Genomic DNA, 20,368 nt, shown 5'->3' on the forward strand with positions numbered 1-20,368 from the left:
TAAAATAAACAATTTATTCGATTTTAATTGTATTGAAAATAATATAATGATTATCAAAAAATAATCTGAAATATGACTAAATAATTATTTTGAATTTTAGCAAGGTTTACTAAAATAGTATTAAATTAGTATAGTAATAAATAAATAAGTAACAGTTAGCTTAAAATTAATCTAATGATTTTTTAAATTCCATTGTGTACCTTAAGTCAAATGATATTACGAACCTACGTAAGAGTTTCAAGTCCTCTAAAGAACTATCTATGAGGAAATCCGTATTCAATTTTAATGTCTTACCTACACAAATTAAGTTTGTATACATTAATTTTAACAACAAAATAATTAAATTTTTTTGTAATATTGACGAATTTCTTCATAATTTAATCTTTAGACGCTCATATAACAAAATATGGGTACAAACGAATAAATTCTACTCGTACCTAGCCATCTAGGTATATAACTTGTTTAATATTTAAAACAAAATTTAAAATCTAATAGATGTATTATCATTCTGCATTTAAACTCAATGATATAAATTTATTAATAATGAGTAATTTTATAAATTACGTACAATGTTATATATGGCCATTCCTCGGAGTCACGGAGCGTGTGTTGTAGAATATCCCGTGTGCACATTATAGAATAATAATAGGCTTGCAGAACATTGGATACTTGTAAGTATTTTATGACCTGTTATTATCATTATTGTGGTGAATGGTGATAGCATAAATTAAGATTTTACATTTTATTTTTTCCGTTATAAATCATGCGCTATTATACATAGTAGGTACTTACTTATTTATACCTATTTATCTATAATATAAATATATCATATTATTTCATATACTATTGCAGTGATCCATAATATTAGATACACTCCTATACTCTATATTATATGTGATTATATCATATTATTATCTTTAGCGCATTTAGTTGTAACTTGCCACTGATTTTTTGAATGATAATGCACCCAAACAAAAAAATACAGAGTAACTTGAATGTTTAAGATAAATAAAACACGTTTTAGACGGTGATATATTGGGTATATTATGGTATATTTTAATTATTTATCAGGCATGCTTTTGGGGAATTTTTTCAGATAAATATATTTAAGTACGAGTAATAATAAAATAATAATTGAAATAAATAACGTAATGGTATGCATAAATAAAACACATTTTAAACATGTTCTATTAAATTCAGGCGGTCTACAGCCTTCACAGCTACACCCATAAATTCATAAATGCTATATTGAGTTAGATTTTCCAGATATTTTTTTAAACAAAATACACTTGGTTTTTGAAAGTTTTTGTACTTCATGTATAATTTATACCTCTTTATATTATTATTTGAGGTAATTACCAACACAAAAAAAAATAAAATTATTTTAGTATAGTTTTGTAATTTGTTGGACAGAACCCTATAGATATTCAAAATGTAGAGAAATAATAAATGTAAGATTTAATTTACTTTAACTAAATTTATATTATATATTATCATAATTCATAGCTAAAATCAAGTAATGGGAGTTTTGATGATTGTATAAGAAATAAAACTATAGTTATATGAAAGTTTCATTTCCATATAACTATATCCTATACTTGACACAATATGCATTAACTAAAATAAATGGTTAACTATTATTTATTATTATGTGCAGTTAAAGTATTAAGTAATTATGAAATGGATGTTTTACAATTAATATTATTTTATTTATTACACTAACCCTTTGAAACTGATACAGAATTAGAAATTTCTGGGGTCTGGTTGATTGTAATTTGATTGATGGCATATTGAGGTGTCTCTGCATAACTTCTGAGCTTCCATTATCAGCTATTATATCGTATTAGAAATATTAACTTTTTTGATTGTTTATATATAGGTAGTTCAAATAAAATTGCATGAAGAAATTACTAATTTCAAGATCAGTTGATATTACCTCATTACTGCAGGTAGTTTCAGTACCTTTATTATTTGAGTTTTTATCAAGATAATCATGTTCAAGATTTGTCTGATCAACTATATAAAAAATAAATATATAAAATTAGATATTTTTGCTATACTTACAAGCTAAAATTCTTACACAAGAAAAATTATAAAAGCTACAGCCACTTAATTAAAAAAAAAAAAACACTGACAACAAGATATATATTACCAATAAATAAAACAATATTTGATTTGCCTGCCCATCATACTACTATACAAATTATATATGATATTATTTTAAAACATTTACCCATATGTTTGTTCTTGGAGGTCTCATGAATAGATGTATTATTATCACTAAAAGATAATTGTTTCACAATTGATGACTTTGAAGCATAACGACCATTTTGTAAGAGTACTATTAGCTTGTAGATTTTTCGGCACTTCATAAATTAAATATAAATAAACCATATTTAAGTAATTAAACAATAAAACTCATAGCCGGGCAGTCACAACAAAAAGTATCAACTATCACCATTTTTTACCAAACTTTGTTCGCATGCTATTTGTATACAAATCTTTAAGTTCAGACACCAAATATTTTAAATAATCATTACAAGATTGAGGGTTTTCTTTTCCCCAGTACAACCCTATTATAAATATATTATGTTGACTATAAGGATTAATAGCTGGGTACAGAGCATATTCTAAAATTTGGCAAAATGTACTTGAGGAACTTTTTGTAAGGGGTAATCCGTCATTTTCTATTACAATTTTAATTACATCATCAAAATGCACCAGCATATCATCAAGACAATTTAAGCCATTAGCAACCCCAAAATGATAATATAAACCAGGTGACACAATTTGAATATCATTACATTGATTAGGTTTATCTGTTTTTAATACAGTTCTAGCATCAACTGGGATATCTTTAAAACATTTATAACATTTTAATACTTTCAGTAATGAAGACGAAGTATTAAGCGTGATATTATGAGCTACTGACCATTTTGCTAATGGTTTTAAAATGCAATCTTCGTCCTCATACATATCAAACAGAGAACTAATTTTAAGCTGATCATTTGTATCAAAATCCTAGTCAAAATCAGAATTTGAAGAAAATAAATTATTTTCAAATTCATTATCTGCTTCATTTAAAGAATTAATCGAAAACCCATTGCATGAGATATACTACCTGGTAATTTTATGTCGGTAAATAGTTTATTGGCATTTGATACTGATAAATTAGTATTTTCATTGGCTAAATTATTATCTACTTCATATGATGTACTTGGTTGTAATTCACATTCTACATTTTTATCATTGTCATACAAATAATCTACCATTTCCAGATCCTCCAAAAATCGTATATGTTTAGTAGACCTACTAATATTTTTATTGTTTGACATATTTGAATTACTGAAAGTATAGTGGCAAAGACAATAAGTTAATAATACGTACAGTAGACAGTCGTCAGTATCAGCAGCAAAATTGGCAATAACACGTCAAGCTTAATTAAAAAAAAACAGAAGATTCATAAAATTGTTTAGTGTTAGTGCCTATAATTGGTACCGCTATATTCATATATAATATTATGTATAACTAATTTATATTGTTTCACTTACCAAAATATTTAAAGATTAATAAAATGTCGTATTAGGTGATTTAAGTTCAAAATATATATCCACCAACTATTTCAGCAACTATATATGCTTTTTAATTGCAATTAGTACCTAATATTATATTATACCATATAATATTATATGGCATATGCCTTATTGAGCATTCACATACATGTCAATATAAAAAAAATATACACAAAATTACAAATATCATAAAATATCATGTTCGCTCGGTTCTATATGTATAGTTTCAAGTTTGTAATTTAATTTTTATTTTTCGTATCACAAATATATAATATATACTTATAACTATAGTCTATAACATATATATTATGTTGTAAACTGTGATTGCACGCGTTTATTGGTTTTACTATAATATGAATATATATATTATTTTATTGTCGACTATAGCTGCTAAGCATATTATTAATATCTTATATTGTAATCGATATTATATTATTTTTTATTATTATGATAATGAAGATTAAAATAAAATTATAATATATATTGTATTCGATGAATAAAAAATAAAAATAGAATAATAATTATAAATATTAAATAAATTATGAGTACCTATTAACAAAAAATAAATATTAATATAGTTAAATTATTTAATGTTACATTATAAGATATATTTAATTTCCAATTACTATTGGAAATAAAATATGTTTTATTCAATGAATAGAAAATAAAGGTAGAATATTAATAATAAAGATTGAATAATAAATTATGAGTTTTCAGATTTATTCAATTTTTAATCATTTTTAAAATATTATAAATATTATTCATAAATATAGAATGTTTTGGTTACAGCGTAAAAATTAATATATTTTATCAATAATTCATTAACTTTTAAATTTAAATATCTAAATCCATATCAAATTCAATATTTATACAATTTTTTGATTGACAAATGCTGAGTGGGTAGTTCATATTGTCATATTAATACGGTGTAGTTTATGTAAAACATAAAAATCGGGATTCGGGCAAAACCAGAGCCGTCATTTGAGGTGTTGCAGAGTATACATACCTAAAATTTATCATGATTGTATTTTGGCCTGACTATAATTTTTCTGCGACAGACAAAAATTTTTTTTATTTTTTTGGCCATAATGGGCCGTTACAGTGAAATTTGTTGTCTCCGTCTTACAAGTGCGTAACATAGCAAATTTTAGACTCAAATTAATTTAAGAATATTTATTAAAAACAAGATATATAGGTAAAATGAAAGAAAAGGCTGATTATTGATTATTTTTTTTAATCTAGAACTTATACAATTTATACTAAAAAAAAAGTATAATAAGCCTAATGTATGTTTTTTAAATAAAATTAAATGCAATGGCTTGAGTTTCTTGAGGGAACAAACCATCCAGTGAAGGTACTTCCGCTGATTATTGATTATTAAATTTAAGGTTTTTTTTGAAATGTATCGACCATCTCTGACCAGTGATTGATGTTGATTTTTGGAATTGATTGGGAATTACAGAGGTGCAAATCAGCCATTGCAGGTATCAAAAATACTTTTTTCTGCATCATTGTGACATTATTGCTGTTATCACAAAAGATTCTGGCAAGCGTCACTTTTCTGATTTCTGTCAGTTGATCTTAAAAATTATAAAAAAATAGTTAAAATCAGAATCATTCATTAAAAATATTTCAGATATACTAACATTCATTGAATATATTTGGTAAATCGTAAAAATATCTATCTGCCATTCTAGTTCTTATAAACTGTTCTCTAATAATACATCTCATCGTTGGACCAACCATTGAATCTTCTTCGTGTTTCTCAAACAATGCACCTACCAATAGCTCTATATCTCTCCAATGTTTGTATTGCTTCAATAGTCTATCAGTTGACTAAATATTATAATATACAGGAATAAATTAAGTACTATATCATTATTTAATATTTAATATACTTTTAAACTTACGCCTTCAACCATGATCTTGGATAAATCTTGTACACTTCTGATAGCTTTTAGTCGACAATATTTTCTAAATTCTGTGTAGCTTGGTATACCATGATCGCGGGTTCGTTGTATATCCAAGCTGACGATGTCCATTCCAAACGCGTGGTTTGGATAAACACTGTATAAGTGATTTGTAAGCTGATAAAAAATTTAAATCACTAATGTTAAATTATAGTTAAACGTATAATATAGTCTGTTTAAAGGATTATGTAATGTAATGTCATTGCGTTATATTGATTGTATTTCAAAAACCTACCGTTTTAGTAAATAGCATATCAATTTTTTGTGTATTCTGCGTAGATAGCCCTCTGACAAGCTGATCCATGTAATTTAATAGTAAACCAGTTGGTCGGTTGTAATGTTCCTTTAGTGAAAGACTTGCGTTGATCATTCGGCCTTCCGTATATAAACTAAAAAATACGTAGGTTCATACAAATTAGTAATTATAAGTAGGCTATATGCGATGATTCTCTTTAGAAACAAAAGCACAGCAATCGACATAATAATATATTCTTGTGTACATTATCAATTTTTAGGTTGGCACATGTATTTATTGTTGTCATATTATATTGTTGAGTCTACAATGTAGACAGTCGTCAATATAATTGTATTTAATATAATATAGGTAGTATAGGTGCAAATATATTTTAGTAACTTTTAAATGTAGATAGGTCAAACAACGAAGGAATCTGTGCTGAAGTGACAGTAGAATTTTTCTAATTTATAACACGGCAATTCGTGTGTACCAATAAACTTGTTTCTGATCTAAAACAGTGATTGAGTTTTATTTCAGCAATTTTACCTTCTTACATTTTAAAAATGAACAGTGGATGGGTATACGTTTATTTAAACCAAATAGTGCATGTTATATAAAATCTTGAGTCCTTCTAATTTAGAAGGAACCAACGTATTACCAACAGCACGTAATCAACGGATTTTTTGAATCACTGAAAATAAAAAAAATTATAGTGCCAATATTCCGTCTATTTCATTTCTTTAATTCAAAACACAATAGAACGTACTTATTTTCCTTTTTCCGCAAGGGGTCACTATAATAATTGATTTGATAAATTTCATTGAATTAAAATTTTACACCATCCTTAACAGTGACACACTTGTAACCTACTGTACACCAGACCGACATCCACTTACTCACTTTTTTTTTATGAATGTCAATAAAACTTTATTTGTTGATTAAAAATACTTGAAAATTTAATACAAGGCTACTACTATATTGTATAAAATTTTTCTTTTTTAGTCCAAGTATTTCAATGTAATACATGATTCCTTATAAGATTATCTACTTTTATCAAAAAAAAAAAAAAATGTCTATAAAAAAGTCAAATTAAATTTTTATGAGCTATTTAAATTCAAATTTTTACAAATTTCAGTTGTTGTCAATTATTATATTATTAATTTTATAATAAAATCAATAGTATTCTATAGTAATGATGTGTCTTTTTTTTTGGTGTGTCTGACATCGCTTTTTGGAGCAGTAAAAGATTTACATGATTTGACAGTTTGTAAGATTAAAATATTTTACAGTCTATTTTTATTGTTATTATGAATACGGTAGTTGGTTAAGTTGAATAATTTTTTTTTTTAAATATCATATTTGAAACTTATTAATATATTTTTAAAATATTACTAATATTATTATTATTACTAATACTTAAATTATATTTATTTTTATATATTTATTAATTTTTATTTAACTTTTTTTCCGTGGATTTTTTTTCAGTGTCTTTTTTGTCCTACATTGTCTAAAAGTTCTCCAAAATTAAATAAAATATAAATTCACAATAGTCACAATAGTATAAATATAAATTCATAATATTTGCAATAGTCTCTCGATGGTATTTAAAAAAATATCCATTGTAATTTCTTTATTTAAGTAACTATTAATAGTTAAATGAAGTCTGTATTGATTATAGGTGTTAAACATAGGCGTAGCCAAACATTTATGTAAGGGTATGCAAGAAGTCTGTGTACCAAATTAAGTTGTGGGGGGCTTTGCTCAATTTACAATAATATTAGTAATTATTAAAGACTCACTAACTCAAAACTAATCTCAATTTAGAAAATTAATCTCAGTGTCCTTTTTTAAGTCACTACACCTACCCAGTCCTTATAATCAATTTTTCAATACAATCATACAAGTCTAATGATTAAAATTAATGTTGAGTGTTAAGATTCACAATCACAAGGAAAAACTATTAATAAATAAAAATTATTATTTATAAAAAAAGAAAAGTGATTACATATTACATGTATTATTGAATGTACAATATATTTTAGATTCTGAAAGGAATGTAATGACTTTACAATGATGTTTTTTTTTTTTAAATATTAATTTATTTTTGTGTCTGTCATCACCGCCTGGGGCAGTACCACTGCTTTGATTTTCTTAAACATCTCAGTATATTGCTAAGTATAACATAAAGTATATTGTTGGAAGGGAAAGTAATTCTAGTTGGTGCATTCCTGAGGTCAAAATTTAAAATTCTCTATAGTTTTCAAAATCGCAGGGAAATTTAAAACAAAAATGGTAGCATTTTCTAGAAACTAACATTTTCAAAATATATTGATGTGTTTTGAACTGTATACGGACATTTACAGTTTCCAATTTTATTAGTTTTTTTTCTAGGAATGTCAATAGAATTTTATCCGTTGGGTCAAAAATTTTGAAAATTTAATACATAGCTCTTAATATATAAGAAACTACGAAATGTGCAATTTATTTTGAATAAGAAACATAAACATTTTTCTCCATAAATTTCAGATTTGTAAATTTTAACTAAAATTCCTAATACATTTTTCTACTTTTATCAAAAAAAATGCTACCTGAAAATTAAATTAAATTTTTATGAACGTTTGAAGTTCAAATTTTTACAAGATTGAATATTGACTTGAGTTCTAAGATAGCGATTTAATTAAAAAACTCTAGATAATTGAAATTTTCACTATATGATGTTTATTTTATAAATATTTTGACACATTTTGATCTTTTTACGGACAGTTTCAATTATAAGTTTTTTTATCTGTTGTATTTGATCTATGGTTTCAGGAAATTTTCAGTGACCCCCCCCCCCCTTTCTTGCATTTGCACACTGATTTTAAATGTTTTTAAATTACTAGAATTGTTCATAGTTTTATGTATATCAAATCCTCAACCCGAAATAACTTACATATAGACGATAATAATAATAATATATTTATACCAGGTTTGCACGAACCTGATGGTGTCGCTTAACATGGAATTAGCGAATGGTAATATTGCGGTCGCAAAGCTGTTGCTGACGCTCGGGTCGGTGGTCTCGTTGTACGCGTTACTGTAGCCTTTTGTCGGCAGCTCAAGCCCGTTCCGCCTGGTGTAGTTTTCCCCGAGCAGCGCTGGCAGCCACTCAGCGTAAGTTATGTGCTGAATGGATGCCGTAACGATTTTCCTGGCCTCCTGAAAAATACGTTCGTCGTCCCAGTGCGGATTGACGTGGGACAGTAGTTTGGCCAACCGGTTGTGTTCCCTCATCCACAATGTGTGCATGACCGTCAGTTGGGGAAGCGCATTTGCCCGGATGTCACCAGCTCTATAACACGTGCCGCTGCCATACTGACAGGCGATTGGTTCGGTGTCTTCCAGCGGCATATACTGCGGCTGTAGCTGGTCGCCATGGTTCTTGTTATCGCAGCCCATGCTTGTCAATAGTTGGCCGTCCAAGTTGGTCCTCAACGACCACGTCCGTTTCGCCGACGAACCGTATATCATCGACCCATCTAAATAATGAGTAGCTTGGTTCATCTGCGAAAAATAACCATGTTACGTTCAATTTGAAATTATCTATGACTATAGGGGAATTTGAAAAGTTAGTTCTCAACACTAAATAGGGGTATCAAAAATGTGCACCACTGCAAATAGACACTGTTTCTTATTTTGTAGATAGATTCCCTTTTAAAATTTTAATTATAATTATAATGACAGTATATAAATTTACCAAGTTGGTAAGTATTAACGTAATTTTGAGTATTATAACCAACATAAATATACGTTTATGGATATGGAATTATCTTATATGGCTCTTACTTGTTCCTTGACTCCAAAAGTACAATCGGAACGCACAGCTGGCACCGAACGCGCGTAGTGCATACAACGATGAGGGACACGGAAAAATGGATCTCCATCCGGTATCACAACTTGCAAGCACAACTCGTGGTATATGCTTCGAGGCATGAGCTCCGATCGTTCTTCTGCACAACAGCTCACGGATTTATTACTAGTCACTAAGGATTTAACATTAATTTGCATGCATTAATAATTACGACCAATCAATATAATATATGGTTATGTGTTAATCCTACGCATTCTAGACATTGCAGTGTGAGATAGATCATGGCCTACAAAAATCGTCCAGTACGCCATTGCCATCGTTTTGAAGTCATCTGGTGAGTGCTCGTCTTTGACAAATTCAACGCTCAGACTTCTAGGACTGGGTCTGTATGACGAAAAAGAATCTTCCCTAACTTCTGTATGGACAGTAAATGAAAACACATCGTTAGATACGCACAAAGGTAAATTATAATGTTATAATTATTACCATAAAAACTATCAATATAGTTATTAAACAGCAAACGTTTATAAGCCGTGGTTGCTTTTCCCGAGTAGTAACGTTTCAAGTTGTTACAAGAACCGTCAGGACTACGATACTTCAAGTTCATCCCGATGCATGCTGTTTTGTTGTAAAACATGGACAAACAAATCTTACCCAAAGATGTCTTGTCTAGTTTCACTTTCGATAAGTCTATGGCACATTGTCCTCCAGCACTATCAAGATAATTTAAATGGTCAATGAATTTATGCATATTAAGAATATTTTTTTTTAATGAGATTTATATTGTAGGTATATACTCTTGACATTCTCTATCGCGTATAAATGAGGAAGCTTCAGAAACAATTTCAGCATGCCTATATAATGAATACAGTTCTTCTGAAAGCTGAGAATCGATCAATAGTCCATGCTCCGGGCTTCCAATATCCATAATTAACCCAAACCATAATTTATCCTCCTCACGTCTCCCAATTTTGCTGATAAATGTTTTAATATGATCATCTAATTCTTTGGTTTTGAGATGTTTGTACCAGTCAGTTCTTTTTATCATCAAACCATCATCTATAGAGAACATTTAATCATTGATATCCTTTCGTATGAAAAATAATCAAAACTGAAGGTATAGTTATGGTTTATACCTTTAAAGTAGAACTCAGCTCGACCTCTGTAACACGATGGTAAGAATACCAAAATACAAATCCACAGATGTATAGATATCGAGGTACTCATTCTGCTAATTATATGAACTGTAATAATTTAAAAAAAAAATATTTTATCATCAATTATAACTTTTACTTTATATATTTTAACTATTTAAAGAGCTGTTTTATAGAATTCACTCAAAAATAATTTACAAGGGCGTATTCTGAAGTGTAGTTGGGCTTATTTTGCGTATTGAGAAAGGCTAGATGTGCACTTGATAGTCAGTTTTCATCAAGAAGAAAGGCGGAAGAGCCAACTGCGAAAAAATTTAAAATATAACGTTCTAATAATGTGTTATGTATTAAATTTGAATTCAACCATATAATAATATAATTGAATACGAAAAACGATTCTGAGCTGTGGCAGTTTGTCAGTGTAGATATTTTTTGTTATATTTAAATTGTTATTACTTATTTATAATACGGTAGCCAGTAAGTAGAGTAAATATTATAAAATTACAACAGTATAACTAAATTTGTTATTCTTGGTTATTTAATATGTAATTTTCAAACATAAAATAACAATAAAAAACTGTGTTATTATATTTCTTGAAACTACTTGCGAGAAACCTTTTTTCAAATTTTCAATATTTAGCTATTAAATTTCTACTGTTTATACATTTTTATCTACAAAATTTTTTTAAAACCTTAAATTTGATAAATGTTGTAAAACTTATGAAAATTTTAAAATTATTAATATAAAAAACCTATGAGATACCCTGAATAATAATCTCACATTTAAATCATATAAGAGGCCATTTTACTGGAGATATATTTAAAATCTTTCCTATTTGGTGGAATCCAATGGAACAAATATAATTGTGCAGGAAAGTGGAGCATTTAATGAACACACTAATAGGAAGACCATATACCATGTTTTATAAACTAACAGCTTGGTAATTAATTTTGTAAAAACAGCATATTAATAAGTGATTGTAATACAAGAGGATATCATGTTAAGTATTAAACTACACAAGTTAAAGGTAAATAATAATAAAATAGGATATATCTAACAATATAAATGTGAAATGAAACTATTTCTACAGGAACTACTCTATCAGAACTTCTTGATTTTTTTTAAATAGTGTATACCACGGAGAAAATATCTATGAAAGAACATTTTAGGAAAATCCACTGGAAAAGTAGGAAATCTGGATGTCAAAAATACAACAGTGGCTATCTGTCCAGAAAAAAAGCTTATAATAATAAAATAAAAATTTAGCTTATTGTTGCAGATTAAAATAATAATTGTGGAGTACATATTGGTTGCTATTGGTTAATCAGTTATGTTTGATGATTTGTATTATTATTTTTTATCAATATAAAATGAATGTTTTTGTGCAGATTAGACCTCTGGGACGGAGATAGGTTATTTTAAAAAGGGTTAAATTTGGTTTCTTTTTATTCATCGCATTTTAGTAAGTACGGTTAGGTTAGGGTTATGTAATAATTGTATATATTAATCCACCGTATTATATAAAACTTGGTACTATTTGATAATTTAGAGTTAAATCTGCACGGGGTCCGCGATCTAAAACAGGTAGATTGCCTACCTGTTAATATACTGCTGTGAATCAGAATTATTATTCCGGGCAAAAGAAAATTCAAGATTAATTTTGAACACCATACACCGAATATTAAATAACGAATTGAATAAAGTAATATAAATCAACGTCTACCGGCTACACTATACAATACATATTATAATATGGTAAATGGTATTATAAAAATAAAAACGCATACTCTGTGTCTGATTTACACCTGCAGTACTACAATGTGAATAGATTACTAATAAACAGTATTAGGACTTATCTAGATAATTATCTAGATGAAAATTCCATTATCTATTATCTTATCTAGATTAAAATCTACTCGTCATCTATTTTTTTATCTTAGATGAAAACTTCAGTTATCTATATCAATTTATCTAGATAATTTTTTATACATAGGTATTTTTTAATATTTTTGTATACAAGTATACATTTTTACATTTTTGTTCAAAATCAAAAACCATAGCAATATAAAGTAACAGAAGGTATATAGTACAAATTTAAAGCAGTCATAAAGTATAAAATATATCTTGAATCTAATAATTAATGGTCGTTGGCTGTTGTGCTATTTCCGTTTATTAATTTAATGTTTCTGCAGGTTATTACTTATTACTAATTAGTTATTTCTGATCGACCGTGTCGATGTCCTATAGTCCCGGGATTACCCGTAAAAACATACGGGTCTGTTTCGTACAAGACCCGCTTGCGTTACTGCAGTTATAAATAGAGTCTTATCTAATATATACGATTATGATTATATATATATGTAAATATATTATACATTATATATAATATATATTATGATTTATGATCCACCAATAATATCCATCTATACATTTTATTGTTGGGTAATAATAATATGATTAAACCTACTTCAGAGTTTTGATTATCAGAACATTCAGAACGACAAAACACCGTCACAGTTTATTATACAAGTATACAACGTGGACAGTAATTATCGTCAATTGTGATTTTCTTGTGTTCTTGTTGTTTTTACCTATTATTTTTATTTCGGTTTTTGACCAGCTATATTTAAGTATGAAGCGATTTTTAACTACACCATATATGGATGATTCTAAAAAATCCACAAGTGTATCAACAGCAATTGATTTAGCTCAAGTAACTATAGACGACCCAGGTCAATTCGATGACGCTTGTGCACCAACAACAGAAGCGGAATAGCGGATGGTTTTGAGGGAATTTGTCTAACCATTACTTATATGACGGCAAATTTTACGATATTGTGTCAAATATTGGAACAAAATTAATTGCAAAATGTGTACTTTGCCAAAAAACTTTACAAGGCCAAAATAATTCTTCTAGCAATTTTCTAAGTCATTTAAAGGTAAGTTTTTGATTTTATTTTAACCATTTTAAGTAGGTATTAAAATTAAAACATTATTTTTGGTAGGTACTTTGGGTGGTCATTCTTCATATTTAACGAATGATGGATAAATTACATTAATATTATTTAAAAAAAATATAATTATAAAAAGATTCTTGGAACATTTGTATAAAAAAAAATATTTTATATAATGGGTTGTTGGGTATCAATACAAATAATATACAATTTAAATACCTATCATTAGCTAATTTTGATTGGAATTAACAAAATACTTGGTCACTAATAATATAAAATATCTATAATATTGGTAGGTAAGGTATTATATATATATAATATAATATAATATATTTAATGTTAATAATGTAATAATGTATGTATACAAGAAAAATAATATAATTGACAAATTTTTATTATTTTTTAACTTTACAGCTGTTCTTTAAATTAAAGAAAATATAAAAATGTATTTATTTTAATTTATATATAGTATATCTACTATACCTATTGAAGTATAATATTAGCGTTAAAATAAATTTTAATTAATATTTCAGCTTAAGCATGCATCAATATTATCAAAATTAGAAAAGTATAAAAATGAGAAGAAAAAAGCAAAAAAGTCTAACCAGAATAGAGATGTGTCATTAGCATCTATGTTTCAGCCAAAATTACAGTTATCTCCTTCAAAGTCTTATGAAAGTCTTATCAAAGTGTTATGTGAGTATACTATAAGTATTATAAATAAATTGTTCATTTAATCATATATTTTTATTTACAGATTATCAATTTAGTCTTTGATTATATCGTGCAAGAAATGAGGCCAATAATTACCTGTGAAAAACCAGCATTCAGGCAATTAATGATGGGTCTCACTGGTATATCAGACACATAATTTCTTCCAGACTCAAAAGTTATCAGCGAAGAATTGAAATTAAGGTACATGTCCTATGTTACAATATTGACAAAATGTATTTCAGAGCAATCATTTATTTGTACAACAGCTGATATATGGTCATGTAATAATAAAAGCTATTTAGGCATGACCTGTCATTTCATTAATGAAAAAGATTTTAATAGACATTCGTACGTATTGGGTTGTACGCGTATTAAAGGTAGTCACACATATTTGAATATTGCTGAGGTTATAAATAAAATTACTAAAATATTCAACACCAATAGTTCTAAAATTTCTCATTGTGTAACCGATAATGCATCAAATTTTGGTAAAGCCTTTAGAACATTTTCAATTCAGCCACAGTCAAATTCTTCCAACTCAAATAATTTAACAAATAACTGGTTTTGTAGTGATAACGATGAATCAAGTAATGAAGAAAATAATTTAGAGGTTGATGATACTTATGAAAATATTGATATTACAGAATTGTCAACCATATTTTCAAGTCCAAATGTAATTAATTCTTCTGATAATGAAGATGAAATCTGCTTACCAGATCATCTACATGTTCTGCTCATACTTTGAGTTTAATCGCGACTACCGATGTAAATAAAATTGATGACCATTCTTATAAACAAATATCTAAGCCTGTGTTTGAAAAATTATTCCCCCCCTGGAATTTAGTCAGTAGGAGCTCTGTTGCATCAGACAAAATTTTTGATATATGTAACTGTAAATTTCCGGTGCCCATTATGACAAGGTGGAATTCATTATTTTTTGCAGTTAAAAAAGTTTTAACTGATAAAGATAAACTTTTAAATGCATTTGAGGAATTAAAACTAAAGAAACTTAAAATATCTGAATGGAAGTTTTTTGAAGAATATTGCTTAGTCATGGAGCATTTAGCTTTAGCCCTTGACAAGTTACAAGGTGAACAATCTTGTTTCTTAGGATTTGTTGCACCTACAATTATTGCTTTAAGGCTCAAGTTAATTCAGTTAACACATTTAATATATTATAAAAAATTGGCTCATTTATTAATTGTTAGTCTCGAAAAAAAGATTCATTTACTTATTTGACTTAGAACACCCAAAGAGTAAAGCTTTCATCTTGGCTTCCATCAGTCATCCCAAATTCAAACTTAGTTGGGCACCAGTAAGATACTTAAGTTTGTGTAAAAAATTATTTATTTCTGAATGTGAAATATTAAATTTGATTGAAAGTACGACCTCTGGTTTTAACAATACTGATGATGAAACTGATGGCAGTGATAGTGAATTCTATCAAATCCTTAATGAAAATATATGTTTTGAAGAGTCTACTGAATTTTCGCATAGTGTAAAAAGTAATAATATATCAAGTGTGCAGGCTCTTTCTTATTTAGAGTACAAAAAAAAAAGATATTGATACATTAAATAATTTTCTTGTTGTAAAAAAAGTATTTTTAAAGTATAATACTACATTGCCTTCGTCTGCTCCTGTTGAACGATTGTTCAGCAGTGATATACAAATTTTAACTCCCAGTAGAAATAGATTACATGATAAAACATTTGAAATGCTACTCTGTTGTAGGTGTTTGAATTTACAAGTATAATAGTATATTATAATTATATTTATAAAGTATTGTATATTGTATTAAACTTACCTTGTATATAATAATTAATAATAAAAACTTTATTACTAACCATATAAAAAAAATATTCTAATAATTATTATTTGTTTCAATAATGTTGTTGACTTTTTATAATCCTGATGAGGTATGTTTTTCATTTTTTTATTATTAACAATGCTATTTTTAATTTATATTTGTGTAAATGGAAAATTTAAAATTATTTAGTTTTGTTATATACTTTGGTCAAATTGTTGACTGAGTATCATATTGTTTATGTTTTGTTTTTTTTTGCCATGTAACTAATTTTTAATTTCTATTTGGATAAAACAGAGAATTTTAAAATTATTTGGTTTTGTTATACATTGGTTAATTGGTTAATAAAGTATAAATTGGTTTTTAATATGTGTTTTCTTTTTCGAATAACTAAATAAACAAAATATGTAAATATACTATATCTTATCTAATCAAGCATCATTATTTTATGTGCTAATACAAATCAAAACTAAATACACATTCTGATGTTTAAAAGAGTTATATTAATGTTGTTTTTTATTTTACTTAAGAGTTACTAGGTATGTGATAGGTACATAGGTAAGTATATTTATTGAGTTTAAGTAAAAGCATCAATTTTAAATGATAAAATTAATGATGTAGGTAATATGTGCACCAAAATGTACAGGTGTACACCTAATACAGGTGATGCTGTAAATTATATTATGGTGTTGAATCTAAGGTTCCCCGCATTAAAAGATTTCTGGATAATATGCCACTGAATAGTTATTGCCAAGTATGAAAAAAAAACAGCAAAAAAATTTTTATCTATTTTTTTTATCTAGATAAATCACATTTTTCTATTATCTTTATCCAGATACTTAAAACTTTTTAACTATTATCTTTATCTAGATAAATTCCTACCAAAAATCTATTATCTTTATCTAGATAATATTTTAGTTATCTATTCCCAACACTGCTAATAAACTACATGATTTAGGGTGTTTTGATTATAATTATAACAATAATATAGTACCTACTATTATTATGATTAAATTATTAAAAACTACTATTACATTATTGATAACGCAGCCACACATGATACTCACAAAGCTATATGATCCTTAGACTTGATCAGCGAGTTGAACATTTAAAAAAAAAATTTGAAAATAAACAATTTTATTAAGCAGGGAACGCTATAGTATAAAAACAATTTAAATATGGATGGTAATATAATATCAATGCAGTTATTGTTTTTAAATTTTAACGATGAATGTTGTTATAATTTATAAGGGAGAACCTTCTTATTTACCTTTAAATAAATGTTTGGTAGGTACTCACCATGACTTGAATTATATTGTTTAATGTACAGATACTTATCTTTTGACTGTTATCGTGTCATTTACTTTGTTTTAATTGTGTCGTGAAACACTGAAAATACTCATTCGAAGATTACAATTATTTAACCAATTACGTTTAACGATGAGTTAAATAACTTTTAATAACTGGAAGTCTGCCTGTTGTCTTGGTGAGTGGAGTCGGTGTCACGTGGAATCGTCGTCGATGCACCGATGTTTGTGGTTAGATTCCACTGTCGGCCACCGAGGTATCGGGCGAACGACGATCGTATTGGGTCCACCCCCACCCCCTCCCAACCATGGCGGTGACCAGTTTTTTCTCTGTAATTTTAGTCGAGGGGAATGCGACACTGAGACGATGAGTTTTGTATTATTATCGGAAATTAGGAATTCACAAACCGGTTTAACGGTAGTGCTGTGTGTGTTTTATATAATTTATAGTGTTCGAGCTGGAGCATATATTTATTATAAGCCGAATAATAAAAACGTTAGCCAAGCGATTATTTGGAGCCGATTTCCGCGTTCAAATTCATGAGACTTAATAATAAATCTTATAAAAATAATTATCACCTTGTGAATTTTTGTATCATCAAGTACCTATACTTATGTCGTATATGATATATACAATAATATACTCATACTAAGTGACTACTATTATTTTTGAAGAAACCTTAAACGAATTACAAAAACACAAAGTTCAAGAAGATTCAATAAAATCGACATTAATCCTAAATCTAAAAAGCGAGTTCATAAACGAATTTCAACCAATAGGATACTCTATAATACTGAAAGGCAAATTAGAAAATAGGAAACAAAACGACTTAGATTCAATTTCTAGTTTTGTTACGGAAATAGAATATTTATGTAGTCAAATAGACAAGGATATGAAGGAAGGAAGATATTTGTGTTTACATACTAAAAGGCATAAGGGAACCTATATTACACGCAATTTCACTTCACGACCACAGTAACTTAAAAAAGTTAAAAGAAAATTTAAAAAAATATGAACTTATGCAATTTAGAATTAATTCAAGAAGCTCAGGACTTAGCGAATACACAGAAATTTTGAACAAACAAGTAATGCAATTAAATACCGAAACAAAAGACAGCAACCAAGAAATTAAACGTTTAAATACAAAATTAGAAGGAATAGACAGTTATTACAAAAACAAAATTGATCAACTATGTATCGAAATGAACAATTTAAAAAAGGTGGATAAGTGGATGTCGCTCTGCTGTACAGTAGGTTACAAGTGGGTTACTGTAATGGATGGTGTTAAATTTGAATTCAATGATATAATATCATTGTATAAGAAAAACGATTCTGAGCGAAAACGATCAGTCAGCCTATGATATTACCAAGTATATTTTATGATATTATTGTTAATAAAGTAATATTTATATATAACCTATTTACGTGGAGCTTTGTTTTAAATTTTCAATCCTTAGCCATAAAAGTTGAACATTTTATACATTTTTAACTACAAAATAATTAATAAATTATAAATTTGATAAATGTTGTCAAAATTTGGACTTTAAATGCTTATAAAAAAAAATTGTGCCTATATATTTTAAATATTTTTCAACTGCAATTGTGACATTATATCAGGAGCCTTGCATTAAATTTTCACGCTTTTTTACACAACAAATAAAATTTTATTGATATTTAAAGAAAACAAAAACTAAAAAACTTGAAAACTGACTATGTCCGTAAACAGTTCAAAAAGACTCAAATTATTTTCAAAATTTTATGGTGTATACAAAATGCTAATATAAACATTCAGTGAAATTTTCAAGTCATTCGTTTTTTAATTACAACAAAATAAGAAAATCGTTACATGAGATATCGAGTGAATATCAAATGTTGTAAAAATATAAATTTCAGACGCTCATAAAAATTTAATTTAAGTTTCTTGTAGACATTTTTTTTGTTGATAAAGGTAGAAAAATTTATGAGTAATCTTATATTACATTTTCAAATCTTAGATTTAAAAAGAAAAATTTTTATGAATTCTCATCTCAAAATAATTTGCTAATTTTCGTGATGTTTCAGTATTTTGTCAAAATTTGAACTATTAATGCTTATAAATAAAAACGGTGACTAAGGATTTTTAATTTTTTTCATCTGTCTTTGAAACAATAACCTAGGAGCCTTCTATTAAATATTTAAGCTTTTTTACTCAACAGATAAAATTTTATTGAAATTTATAGAAAAAAAAACTAGAAAAATTGAAAACCGACAGTCAATAAACAGCTCAAAAAGAGTCAAAATATTTTATGGTTTATAGAAAATTGAAATATAAACATTCAGTAAAATGTTCATGTATCTACAGTCATTTGTTTTAGAGTTATACCAAAAAGCAAAGTGCTTTTGAAAACTATTGGAAATTTTTACTTTTGACCCCCCAAAGTAGCAACTAGATTCACTTTCCTATCAGAAAAGTTACTGTTGAAGAAAATCCAAGAACTTTTACTGTCCTAAATGGCGATGACAGACACAAAGATAAAAAAAAAATTAAATAGATAAAAAATAAAAAATTTTTTAAAAAAACACACATCATTGTAAAATCAATACATTCATCGCTTCGCTCAGAATCTAAAAAACTAAAAAAATTGAAAACTGACTATGTCCGTACACAGTTCAAAAAGAGTCAAATTATTTTCAAAATTTTATGGTGTATAAAAAATGCTTATATAAACATTCAGTGAAATTTTCAAGTACCTATCTACAGTCTTAAAAAATAAAAAAATAAAAAAAAAACAGAAATTAATAAACCTAATATAGGAGAAATTATAA

At 27.2% G+C, this 20,368-nt stretch overlaps 1 protein-coding gene across 2 annotated transcripts; it reads right to left on the minus strand.

The window, feature by feature from the left end:
- Positions 1-4,777: 4,777 nt before the first annotated feature.
- LOC132934858 (peroxidase-like) lies at positions 4,778-17,769 on the minus strand. Of its 2 annotated transcripts, XM_061001245.1 has the most exons (12): positions 17,526-17,769; positions 17,323-17,342; positions 10,764-10,871; positions 10,425-10,686; positions 10,114-10,340; positions 9,878-10,042; positions 9,603-9,799; positions 8,758-9,320; positions 5,778-5,931; positions 5,483-5,659; positions 5,219-5,408; positions 4,778-5,152 (listed from the first exon to the last, which is right to left on the minus strand). In XM_061001245.1, the coding sequence occupies exons 3-12, from the start codon at positions 10,852-10,854 to the stop codon at positions 4,956-4,958; spliced, it is 2,223 nt and encodes a 740-aa protein (XP_060857228.1). In that variant the 5' UTR covers positions 10,855-10,871; positions 17,323-17,342; positions 17,526-17,769; the 3' UTR covers positions 4,778-4,955. The 2 variants fall into 2 exon arrangements, with proteins under 2 accessions (XP_060857228.1, XP_060857227.1); XM_061001244.1 differs by lacking the exon at positions 17,323-17,342 and having other exon boundaries at positions 17,555-17,769.
- Positions 17,770-20,368: the final 2,599 nt, after the last annotated feature.

This window comes from Metopolophium dirhodum, chromosome 1 (genome assembly GCF_019925205.1).
Source record: "Metopolophium dirhodum isolate CAU chromosome 1, ASM1992520v1, whole genome shotgun sequence".
NCBI lineage: Eukaryota > Metazoa > Arthropoda > Insecta > Hemiptera > Aphididae > Metopolophium > Metopolophium dirhodum.

What these genes read in the sequence shown, in the direction of transcription:
- LOC132934858 (XM_061001244.1), bottom strand. Translation starts at nt 10,854, where the DNA reads ATGAGTACCTCGATATCTATACATCTGTGGATTTGTATTTTGGTATTC. An exon ending in CGCGATAGAGAATGTCAAGA is followed by an intron (nt 10,341 to 10,424) that starts GTATATACCTAC and finishes TTATCTTGATAG; the next exon opens with TGCTGGAGGACAATGTGCCA. An exon ending in CACTGCAATGTCTAGAATGC is followed by an intron (nt 9,800 to 9,877) that starts GTAGGATTAACA and finishes TTAAATCCTTAG; the next exon opens with TGACTAGTAATAAATCCGTG.